At 40.3% G+C, this 12735-nt stretch overlaps 1 protein-coding gene across 1 annotated transcript in view; it reads left to right on the forward strand.

The window, feature by feature from the left end:
* Positions 1-3007: 3007 nt before the first annotated feature.
* The window catches only part of rapgef5a (Rap guanine nucleotide exchange factor (GEF) 5a), a 48912-nt gene continuing 39184 nt past the window's right edge, over positions 3008-12735 (forward strand). Inside the window, exon 1 of the mRNA XM_065471015.1 lies at positions 3008-3422. Within this exon, the coding sequence (XP_065327087.1) occupies positions 3279-3422 (144 nt within the window). The 5' untranslated portion in view covers positions 3008-3278. The remainder of the gene's footprint in view (positions 3423-12735) is intronic.

A 12735-nucleotide genomic window follows, 5' to 3' on the forward strand; every position in this document is an offset into this window, starting at 1 on the left:
CCACAGTGGATGGATCCGCATGACTGATTTGGCACAGGTTTTAAGCTGGATGTCCTTCCTGATGCAACCATCCCCCAAGTTTGGGTTTGTGTCTCCTCCCAGTCTCGAACTGCCGATCTTTTCATGATTGTAGATCACGTAAGGGGAATGTGTGTGTATTTATGTATGTATAAAAGAAAATAAATAAGCATAATAAAATGTTATAGAAACAAACAGAGCGAGAGATCTTTCATTCATTCCTTGGATCTGAAATCGTACTGTTCTAGCAGTTCCGGAAATGTGTCAAAATCCTGTTTAATCCAGGAGCAGGCCAGATATTTCTTTAATCTGGATTTTGGTAAGAGTCTGTGACCCTCAGAGCAGCAGCTAATGTTGCAACCTCCTGGGTTGCCTGGCATTAATTTTTGAGCTCAGGTCATAGACTCAGTGTAGTGTTCACCCTCTTGATTGGTGGATTTTTGAGCCTATTATTGTTACAATGACATCCGGTTGATATAGGTCTACTGGCTCATGTTTTTTGTTTTTGGAGCCAAATGACACACAAAAAACTAACAAACAAACTGTAAAAAACAGCGATTATCATGTTCACTTTTGAACATATAACTCATTGGTGCTCTCTCCTGGTAAAACTATGTAATAACAAGTAGTAACTCATCGGGATAATATGGGGTGAGTGTCGCTACAGCTCACAATGTTTGTCTATTAAGACCTCAACAGTAAAACAGCCTCTGCACATCCATAATGTGAATTTTCCACAGTCACCAGATCTCAAGGGTACTCTACTGGATTGAGATCTGGTGACTTCAGATGCCATTTGAGTACAATGAGTTCATTGTCATGTTCAAGATGATCTGAACTTTGTGGCACAGTGCGTTATCACCACAGCAGACTTCAAAAGATGGGTACGCTGTGGTTATAAAGAGGTGGACATGGTCAGCAACAGTACTCAGTTAACACTGTGCCAGATGGGCGCAAGATAATATCCCCCACACCATTACACCACTATCACCAGCCTGAACCATTGACACAAAGCAGGACAGATCCATGCCTTAATGATGTTTATACCAAAATCTGATCCCACAATCTGAATGTCACTGCAGAAATCAGATCAGACAATGTTTTTCCAGTCTTCTACTGTCCAGTTTATGTGAGCTCCTGTGAATTGTAGTCTCGGCTTCCTGTTTTTAGCTGACAGGATTGGCACCTGCTGTGCTCCTCTGGTGCTGTAGCCCATCTGCTTCAAGGTTCAACATGTTGTGCATTCAGAGATGCTCTTTTGCATACCTTGGTTGTAACAAGAGATTATGTGAGTTATTGTTGCCTTATCAGCTCAAAGCAGTCTGGCTATTCTCTGCTGACCTCTGGTATCAGAAAGACATCTTTTGCTGCTCACTGGCTATTTTTTCTTTTTCAGACTGTTCTCTGTAAACACTAGAGTTGGCTATGTGGGAAAATCCCAGCAGATCAGCAGTTTCTGAACACTCAGACCAGGCAGTCTAGCACTAACAATCATGACGCATTCAAAGTCACTTAAATCACCTTTCTTCCCCATTCTGATGTTCAGTTTGAACTTCAGCAGGTCACCTTGACCAGATCTATATGACTAAATGCACTGAGTTGCTGACACATGATTGATTTATTCATTGATTTCTTTTTTTTATTGATTTTCATCAACGAGGTACTGATGGATGTACCTAATAAAGTGGCTGGTGAATGGAAGTTTTTGGGCATTTCTGTAGTGCTTTCATCTTGAAATTTTCCATCAAACTCTTTTTTTTGTTCATTTAACAGAAATATACACACCACTTATGCAATATCACTTCAAAGCCAAATGAAAAACTAACTGCTTAGATTTAGTCCAACAGAAACACAAGCTCCGCAGAAGACTTTACAAATCTTTTATTCTTTTAAAAGAATAAAACTTTAGTTTACTTTTATTGTTGATGACATACTTAATTCTCCTTGGCTTGGAGGAGACCAGTTTTAAAATGTTCTACCACTATTTATTCAGCTTGTCTTTGTTTAGTGTCTCTGTATCTAACTTAAAAATGCCTTGAAGATTTTCTATTGGATGTTTCTCCTGTAATTCTATTGGTTTGTTTAAATCACTCTTATACGGCACCGTTCCTCTCCTATCAGACTTCTGGTTGCTATTATCACATGTCCATCTATAAATTGACCATGCAATCGCTGTGGCACCCAGATTTGTGCCATATATGCCGAAACTTGTCTGAGCTGGATAAATTAATCTTGGGCTCAATTGGATCAAAGATTGAGTTTACAATAGCTAACTTTCCATTTGATTTAGCAATGTTTTTTGTGCGGCGCTTTCTGACGAATAGTTTTTGATTGTTCACAAGAGAATTTATAATGCTTGTCATCTATTTTTCAAAAATAATATGACATTAAAGTGATATTATTAATCTGTTGCATGCTGTAATTAACGGTGATACACAAACACCATCTCGTTTTTCAGTCTAATAATTGCTTTTATGGACGTTTATGGTAGGGCGAACCACATAAGAGACATCATGAGGCAAAAACTTACAACAAAGCTACATGGTGTACGCCTTTCGCGACTCTTGTTGCACACCTGTGCTTCTGAGAAAGGTTAAGCTGAAACGTTAGGTCAATAAAATATGGATTAAAATGAGGAAAATGCTCTCTTGAATGTCAGCTACCTCGAAAGGCACACCCACACAGGTTCGCTCTGTGGCGGCTCTTTGTTTACCTATGGAAATTTGAGCCAGGTAAAGTGGTGACGTAGCCCTACCGGGTGCCGTCTGCTTCTTCTTCTTCCCCCTCCCTTCCCCCAAACACTGCTGTCATTAGCTTTCAAGTTTTCAACTTCTAACAGAAATAAGCAGTGACACTATAGTGCCAGCTCCACCAGTCCCTGTGAATATTTCCCCCGGTGTAGACAGGCTGGTGGAGGATGAGAGGTGAAAGTGATGCAATGTTCGTTTGCACCTGTGACACCCCCTCCCGCGGACAACACAGACACACACACACACGAACCTGGCAGCAGCCTACCGAAGAGTAGGACGCTCGAGCCATTGGGTGGAGCAGCGGCGTCGCGTGCTGCGGAATACATTGAGTAGGTCGTTAAGGCTGCGCGCGGTTCGGCTGCAGATGCAGGTCGGTGAGTGGGAGCGCGAGGCGGGGGGAAATGGCGAACAGGCGCGGGCGGCGGTGCACCTTTTGAGGATATAGTAGGCACCGGGAGCGCAGGCAGGCAGAGAGGCGGCTCGAGGACAGAGAGGAGAAGCAGAAGAACCATGGAGGACTCGGAGCCCGCAGAGGACGGCTTACTCGCGGGCTTGCGGTGGAACAGGAGCGCAAGAGACCAAGCTCAGCTGAAACACAAAATCCGGGATCTGCCGGGACTACTGAAGCACGGGCTTCACCTGCGGAAGAAAAGCGTGAGTACTTCAAACCGACCGCTGTCTGACTGCCCGTCCTTCCGTGTTTGATGTCTGGTGAAAGGTGGACGGGTTTTATTTTATTTTTTAACAGTCCCGACATCTCTCCGTGAAGGCTCTGAAGCCATTTCGTAAGCCTGTCACGACTCAGGTGTTTGTATTTTGCTGTGAACAGCGCTGTCGCAGAGGCACCCAGTGTGTGTACGTGTGTGCGCGCGCGTGCGTGCGTATGCACGCTACATCCATAATAACCAGAACTGCTGTTGGACACCATACCTTCACACTCTGGTAGTCAAGGCAACACCACCTCCACCATATTCACTACATACACCTACTTACATACACTAAGAATTAGACACGTTATATATATATATATATATATATATATATATATATATATATATATATATATATATATATATATATATATATATATATGTACATATATGTGTGTATATATATAAACATATAAAAAGGAATGTGCGTGGGTTCACTGCTACATAACTCAGTTATTTTGATTGTACAGTGATGTTCTGGTAAGTGTAGTTTTTTTTTCTTTTTCAGTAGAGAAATAAAAAAAGTAATAATTATGACGAAATGACCATCACAAGTTCTGAGTCCACTGTGATGTATTCATATGATTTTGTCTGTTTAACCGTGTGTCTACTCACCCAGAAATCAGAGATAACAGCATCAGACAGAGAAAGCATTCATGGGAGGACATAAAAAGAAGTCTGGACTAGCAGCTATTTGCATTTTTGTTTATGTAAATAACTTTAACGATGTATTGGTTATCAAACTAATTTCAAAACGATTAAACATCTGATTGAGTCAGGTCTGTTTTTTGATGAATAAGCTATCCTAATATTTGTATATCAAATCAGAATTTCCATCTGATGTATCTTTGAATTGTTTTTTTTCCATGATTGGCCAGCTAAGCAGTAACTGTGACTTGACGTGCCCAACTGTGGCACTAACACACCTGACAAGCCAAATGGCTGCTCCAAGTGTCAGCTCCGCTCATCTTCATCATCAGTGGCACCCAGGAGGGGAAAAAGGAAAAAAAATATGTCTCCGAGTTCCCTCCTTAGAGATCAGAGACTTGTGTGCCACTCCTTCCAGTCCCACTGGAGACAGACGTGTTTAAAATATGCAACATTTGTAGTTTAAAGCCACATAGGACCAAAGAGATAAACACTTTGTCATGTTCCATCTGGTCATTTTAACTGATGTTTGAATGACCCACTTATCGGGGCCACTCAGTCTCCTGTTACCTGTTTCTATGATCCCGTTTTCCAGTCAAAATAAATCAGCAGCTGTACACGACAACTGAAGTGAGTCCACTCAAGAATGTTATTATACAACCACCAGAGAACAGCTGCATTAGAGGGTGAATTTACCTCCTTTTGTAAATTAACCATGCTTTTTGTCCAGTACCCATGAAGGCGAACATAATGGCAGGCTTGAGTAGATGAAGAATCTTTCATTCTCTTCTGATATCTTGGTGTGAGCATTCTATGTTTGTGCGGGTGAGTGTGATGAAGCGTAGGTAAGTAGTGTAAAGGTATGGGTGTTTTGCACAGACTGGTCCTCACCAGGCTCTTTTCAGTCGCCTCTGCTTCACCTGGCATACCCACAATACACATTATTTTTATGTGCACAAAAAAAATCTAAAAGTTGTTGGATGGGAGGTTCCTGGGATTGTTTTTGCATTGCACTGCACCAGCACCTGAGGCACTTGTCTAAAGATGCAACAACATATTTTGTGGCTCAGAGGTGGGTTATACATATGAATAAGAATGATCTGACTACATACAGTAAAAAAAAAAAGCCCTTGCTATCTTCGTTGGCATAAATATATGCTTTTTCTTTATTTCTGACTGTTTGCCAAACAAAAATCATGCTTAAGTAAACAATCTCCTTCCTGGGAACGCATCGGCTACTTTGCTGACTTAGTCTCTCGGAGTCACTGCCCATATATTTCAGTGCTTTGGTGTAGCCTGTGGATATATATTTTACATATAAGAGTTGTGGTTTTATCTGAGATACAGTTTTAAAAAGCTAGCTTAACTGAGAGTTTTAAGATTGCTTTGCAGAGAATGCAACTGCTCATCTGGATTCAACAAAAGCTTGTTAATTGGTGATTGGTCAATAACACTGGAGAGTTTTCTGGTACCCTCCCAGAAGATGAACACGTGTTGAGATATTTTATTTTCTAATACGTGTATCTGAAGGCATTCATAAGTCCTGAGTATCCTACGTGAGTGGGTTTTTTTTTTCACATTATCTGATTCTTTAATGTTTGGTGACAGCTCATAAAGTGAATTGAGCTTGTTGTCCTGTACGGAGCCATCTGTCGCCTAAAGTTCCAGCCTGCAGCAGCCTCACCTTGAAAAATCCTGTCCTGCATTGTACTCTGTTGTGACTTGCTCTGGTATTCAATTATTACTCCTTTATTGGCTGCAATGTGACAGGTGCAGGGAGATTTGCTAACACTTTAAGGGCAGTTGAAAAGTCAGTAACCACAGTGCATTGCAGTTTTTCAATAGAGTTTGGCGAGTGGCTAATTGCAACTTGGCAAGTCGATTCCCATTTAATTTTTGTCTTGGTCATGTTGAGTTTGTTTATCAAATGTAATAATCTGTGTTCTTTAGTAAAATATAATGAATGCTGCAATGACTTCTGCCTTTCACAGAATCAAGCCTTCTGTAGTGTTTCAGGCATTCAACCCATGCTGAAAAATCATGGAACTAGACCAACAACTGCATGTGTGGTTCTGCACCCTGATCATTTAATAGCATGTATTATCTCTGCTGACTTGTTCATGTAGAGTCGGCAGGCAGCGGCATCCGTTATCTGAAGCTACATTCACGTCCTTTGGCTTAACGTTTCTCCTGGTTTGAAACCAAAATAATCCCAATTAAGTGCTTCATATCCTTTTAACAACAGCCTCTTCCATGATTGTATTTACCGAAAGTGGCATGTGGGGTGCTGGGACTCCCCCGGCTCGCCCTCTGTGCGTGTTGAACATACCTAAAAGGCAATGCTGCCAACAGTAATAAGAAAAACTGTCAACTGTTGGTTTCCCTTGAGCCCGATTCTGTGTATTGATGCCAGTAGTTTTGTACGGTAATATAGAATTTTCTGCCATAATTGAAGAGGTGCAGAGACTTTGAGTTACACTAGCAGGACTGCTTTGTATTGCTTGATTCTTGCATTTCCATGTGTTTGCATTCTTAATGACAGCCAAGGAATTATGCATGCTAACTCTTTACCCCATTTGAAGGACTACTAGGAGTAACCCTTGAAGCTCTTTTCTGAATGGAGCGGTTTCAGTTGTATTTCAGGGAAACTTACAGAACAAAATGACTGAGTGTGCATGAGGAGTTAGTGAGGTTAGCCTCTGCCAATTTGTAGCTATGCTCGGAAAAACCCATAAAATATTCTAATGGTCATCAAACCTCTGGGAGGTTGTTAGATGTTGTTTGTGAGGAAAGAGTTAAAGGTGGAGGAGGCATTTTAAAAAATCAAATGTGGAGTGGCATATTTTGGAGAAATAATCTTGTGCACTCATGTTTTTTTTGCTTTGTTCTGTGGTTTTGTGGTTGCAGCTTTTAGCCTCTCTGCTAATGAGTTTATGATAGACTACATGCTGGAAATTATACTGCTGCCCCCACAGGATACCAAGTTTTCATATCTAAATGGTACTTATAGAGGTGTGTTTTATAATACAATTGCTATAACAACAATTTGAAAAGTTAAGCCTTTTTGTTGATTCAAACTTGAACTTAAACATTCAACATTCTCTTCTGCAAACTCTGAAGTCAAATATACAGCATTGTGCTTTAGGCGGTAAAATGAGATTATGAAACCTTAAGCACTCTTAATGCGAGCTATCTGACTTTATGATCACTGTCTTAGAGGAAAGCTGGTGATATTTCTCAGAGGATGAGCTCATTTCTGCTTTAATATGCACAAAAATAGTGGCTTGTGTTGTGTTTTATGCCTTCCAGCCATATTTTCCTTCCATAAGGCATCCTACCTTAATGTAAGTAAGATGAAAGACAACCGAGGAGTAGAGAGGCTCTCAATGGCCACGAACTGAGAAGCATACTAATGTTATATCCACGGTTTATGATTTTTGTTATCACTTTTGGAGCATTTGACATAGAATTATTAGGTGCAATGAACATATGTGATGTTACGCAAGCGTACGGTTGGATATTTACCCCAAATAATGATTATGTTGACAAAACAAAGTACAAAAAATTGCAGCCCTGCAGCTCTGTTAATTTCCAAAATTATTTTGGGATTCAAATGTCACACAATACTTTCTTAATTCAGCAAAGTAATAGTTTTAATTTTTAAAAATGTCAGAAAACAGCAGTCTACATCACCAGATGGTCTGGTAATGGTTTCAGAGGGCTACATCAAATCCAGCCAGTATTCAGTTCCAGACTTTGCAGCCTCATGCTAAAAACTGAGTGAATTAAATTTTCCTCCATAAATCTATGTTCAAAACCCTTTTACTGCAAGGTGAAGTAGATTTTGATATAATTGTGTATTTTAAAGAGAAAATGTCTGACAGTCCTTTAGGTATTTTTATGCAGACTCCATGCAGGTTTTTCCTACATGTTCCACTGTGGAGAGGCTGCTCTGCCATAAAGCTCAGACTGATTGATGGAGTGCAGCAGTGATTGTTGCCCTTCTGGACGTTTCTCCTCTATCCACACGTGATCTCTGGAGCTCAGCCAGAGTGACCATCAGGGTATTGGTCATCTCTCTTACGAAAGCCCTTCTCCCCCGATCGCTCAGTTTGACCATGAAAGGGTTCTGGTGTATCCAAGTTTCTTGTATTTAAGAATTAGGGATGCCCTCGGGCACATCTGCGCTTCAACTCACTCTTGTGTCTGAGCTCTGCAGTCAGTTCTTTAAACCTCACGCCAATGTGACGCCTTTCTAAATCCATTAAAAGTGTAGAAACATCTCAGAGATTATGCACAGATAAAGGGAAAACCTAAGTTATAAGAGTGTAAATGCTCACAGGAAACCTTCAAGATGAGAAGAAATTGGAGATTTATAGGATTTTTGATGAGGCAACTAACTCAAGACTGTTTTATTTTCTGTTCTTAGATGACGGAAACAAATACAGACTAACTGAATGCGTTTAAGCCAAAGGTCATGTGCCTGCAGATGGGCGTGGGCTGTTGGATAGGTTTCTTAACAGATTAACCGTGTCTTTGTGTGCTTGGGTATTTGTATGTGTCTATTGAGCTATAGCTTCTTTGATGTCTTTATTTTGACTTGCTTGTATGACAGATGTGTTGAGGAGTCGACAGGAGCTTAGTGTGTGTGTGTGTGTGTGTGTGTGTGAGAGAGAGAGGAGGGTTTGCCAAGCATACTGTGCTACAGCTCTTCACTGTGCTCAGCAATCTAATCTGAGTAATCCATTTCTTGCAGATAATGACCTCGCTCTCTCTCCTCTCTCTTGCTGTATACACACTTTGAAGTCATCACACAGATAAGCGTGTCAGCATGTGCTCTCTCTTTATAGCTTTCATTCATCTTCTCTTCTCTTCTCTGTTATAGGATACAACATGGCAACATATTGTATGTGTGTGTGCTTGTTTGAAATACAAATTGAAGCACAGACAAAGAGACAAGAACATAGCAGGCAGTTTTCTTTTTGTGTGATACAGTATGAATGAAACACCTCTGGTGCTGGTATGTGTCTGGAGTATGTTTGTGAGAAGAGATGATGGTAGAAGAAACAAAGACTTCGTGAGAGATCTGTGTTCACCAGATGAGGAGAAACAGAGATGGAGAGAGAAGATACAAGGACCAGGACAAAAGAAAGTCAGAACAAGATAGCTACAGAGACACAGAAACAATTTATTTTGTCTGAGCGCTTGGCTGGCTGGTGTGCTCTACTTAATCCCCAGTCCAAACAGTGCACAAATACAGGAAAAAAGCTCTGTTGCTTACTAATATGAAGGAATATGTCCACAATGAGCTGACATATTTCAGAGCAAACAACAACGTTTTACTGAAAATGTTTGCCAGAGCAGATCAAACGAATGCTAAAACCTCACATTTTATTTTGAAGGGGAAAAACTGCTTTTGGACCAGAGATCAGTATATCTGCATAAGGGGAGTTAAAAAAAATTGACAAACCGATTAATGTGCAGACCTTTAAAGTGGTTTGCCATCTACCACTTCTAATGCGTAATGTGTGGCCTAAACTCGAAAAATATTTCATGACACAACTGAGACCTCCACACATGCCAGGCAGCTAACTTGGTTAGCAAGATGAAGTAAAAACTCACTCTTAGGGTAAATGGGATGCAAATTTTGCCAAGTTTCCTTTTTAATAAAGCTTATAGTTAGGGCTGAATCAGTTGACCCTGAATCCACCCGTAGTTATGCTCCAATAGGTCTCGGCTGCTGGGGGCTTCCCACGATGCATCGAATGTTTTTTTTTCTACACTCACTTCTTTTCATCACTATGTGTTTATACAACACATCACCCCCAACTGGTCGCAGCAGATTGCTGCCCCTTCTTAAAGCGTGGTTCTGCTGGAGTTTTCTTCCTGTTAAAAGGATGTTTTTCCTTCCCGCTCTTGCAAAGTGCTTCCTCATAGGTTTTCTCTGATTGTTGGTGTTTGTTTCCGCATTATTGAAGGTTCTTTATCTTACAATATAAAGCGCCTTTAGGGAACTGATTTTGTGATTTATAAATAAAATGTAATTAAATTGAAGTAATTAATCAGAGCTTTTAAAGTTTACCACTTTACAATTTTCATAAATGGGGGAAATTTCTAGATACCAAAACCATTTTTGGATCGGGGTTAAGTGTTTATGTTTCTGCTGTCAAATTGTGCAGTTGAAGTGTATGAGCGGCACGCTATAGCTGACTTCCTTCATTTTTTTGTTAGTTCTTTTTCAACCCCTGAGGTTATGATTAGTTTTCTGAACCCTGTCACCTTTAGAGAGATGCAAACTAGGTATTTCCCCTGTTATCGTTTTTGGTCTTAGGTAATCCAACCAGCTTCTGGCTTTAGTTTTAAACTTAATGCCATGAATAGGAGTGGTATTGATCTTCCCATCAGACTCTCATTAAATAAGCAAACAAGCATATATCTCAGAAAGTGAATCTATTTCTATAATGAAAAGTAAGTAAGTGTTTTGTAACTTGCATTAAAAATAAGTGCAGTCATACACTGTAGCCCTGAGTGTGTCTGTATGTGTGTGTGAGCCTGTGACATCGTAGACAGTATCATCGCTCAAATGAGGATCTCACACACACACATACACAGCTTCACATCTCACTAATCACCACTCTATTTCATTTTCTTGCAACTCAAAGCCACAGCCAAGCATTTCTCTCCCTCTCTGTCTTGCTCCCTCTACCACTCGTTCACGATTATAATTAAAAAGATCTCGCCGTCTCTCACTGCCTCATCTCTTTTCCTCTCCATCTGTCATACTCTCATATTTTCAGAGACTCATGTCAATTGTTCAGCCTTCCTCTTTTCTTCCTCGTCTTGAATATCATCTCATTTGTATTTCTTCATCTAGATCTGTCTGCCACAGTTAGGTGCTTTTCATTTGATCAGGTCATGTCTCTGAATCGCTCTGCTTTTATCTGGTGGTTTGTTATCGCCAGCCAGCGAGAAGCTAAGGGCAGCAACGACTGCCTGCAGTTGCTCAGTTCACTGCAGAGGTTTCTGCTGAGAGTCAAACCCACAACTCTGTCAGTGATCCTGCTTCACTGACTGAGCTCCCAGACCAGTTGCACTCATGTTGCAGGTTCTTATCTGTCTCTTTTTAATGAATGTTGGCAACGTGATTGTCATTCTAATACAACCCTGCAGTTTCTGTTTTATCTCGAGAGTACTACCAAAGCATTTTAAAAGCAAATACTAGTATGTGATATTTTCTTACCCCAGATCAACTGATAATGATGCTAAATTGTCCTATTTTTTTTTAAACCACTAGAAGAAAAATTGTTATTGTTAAATTTGAAAGCAAATCTTTATAAATTGTGTCTGGCAGCAACTGTAATATTTATATGGGATGTGTCTCTATTCAGTTTTACTAACAGTGGACATTAGGAGAGGGGTACCACCGTTGAGTGAAACTGAGGGAAGTGAATGCAGAAGAGTACAGTCAGATTTTAATCCACCATGCAATTTCCTGATGGAAGAAATGCAATAACTAGCCATATGAATTCTTCTCATCAAAACTGTTTAAGCTGGGTATTTTTGCATGACATGGTAATATAGTGACCACTTACAGGACCTTTGTGTACTGGAAAGTAAGCTTTCAAAAATCCAACACAGACAGCAGGTTTCGCTTTAATGCTGTCCTGTATTTTTGCATTCATTTTGTCCTGTTACACAAGAACTGGACTTAACAGATGGCAACAGGTCATATAGGGTGACGAATTTGAAGTTTCTGGTTCAAATCATCTTAACTATGTATGGAGGTGGTCAGGAGAGAGTTTGTGTCTACAGCCATCTGTAAAAAGGGAGCTCTGCCATAGTTTAGAGCTGTGTTTTAGCCAGTGGTGTTGGGGATCTTGTCAAAATAGTTTGAGGTATGAAAGCAGAAAAGTGCCGTAAAGTTTTGCATACCTGGATAGAAAAGCACACAGTGCAACACAGAAATCAAAATCAGTCGTGGATTGGCCTCTCCGGAGCCTGAACCTCAACACTGCTGAAGCAGTGTGGGATCATGTTGACAGAGAACAGAACAAAGGGCAGAAAAAATCCAAAGAGCAGCTTTGAATGTCTTTCTACTGAGCTATCCCTTTACACTCCTTAAAGAAATGACAAGAAAGCTTGTCCAAAAGAGTTCAGGCTGTATTGAAGGATAAAGGTGGTCATACCAAATATTGATTTTTCAAGCTTGTTGGAACTGTACTGTACTGTATTTCTCTGTATGCGCATGTTTTGATAAATCACTGCATCTATTTCTGTCATGTATTTTTATCTAGCAAAATGTAAAGAAATGAGGGTAACTGAAGACTACACAGTACTGTACATAGTGCCCCTTCAGAGCAACAGTCACCTCGAGCTGCTTTTACACGTGGAAGTTGACTCACTATGACAAAGTCATGACTTAGTGGGACTTGAGTATAATGAAGGCATCATTCACATTATTAGTAACACCTTTGCTCTATATGAAGTGGCAAATACCTAATTTCTTCTGTCTGAGTTGAGTTATTTTAGATAAAAATGAATAAGACAGCCACTTCACCTGGCAGGTAGAAGCTTGTGTAAGCTAAAATCTCTTACCACACCTTGTTTAG

Source organism: Pelmatolapia mariae, linkage group LG22 (assembly GCF_036321145.2).
Source record: "Pelmatolapia mariae isolate MD_Pm_ZW linkage group LG22, Pm_UMD_F_2, whole genome shotgun sequence".
Lineage (NCBI taxonomy): Eukaryota > Metazoa > Chordata > Actinopteri > Cichliformes > Cichlidae > Pelmatolapia > Pelmatolapia mariae.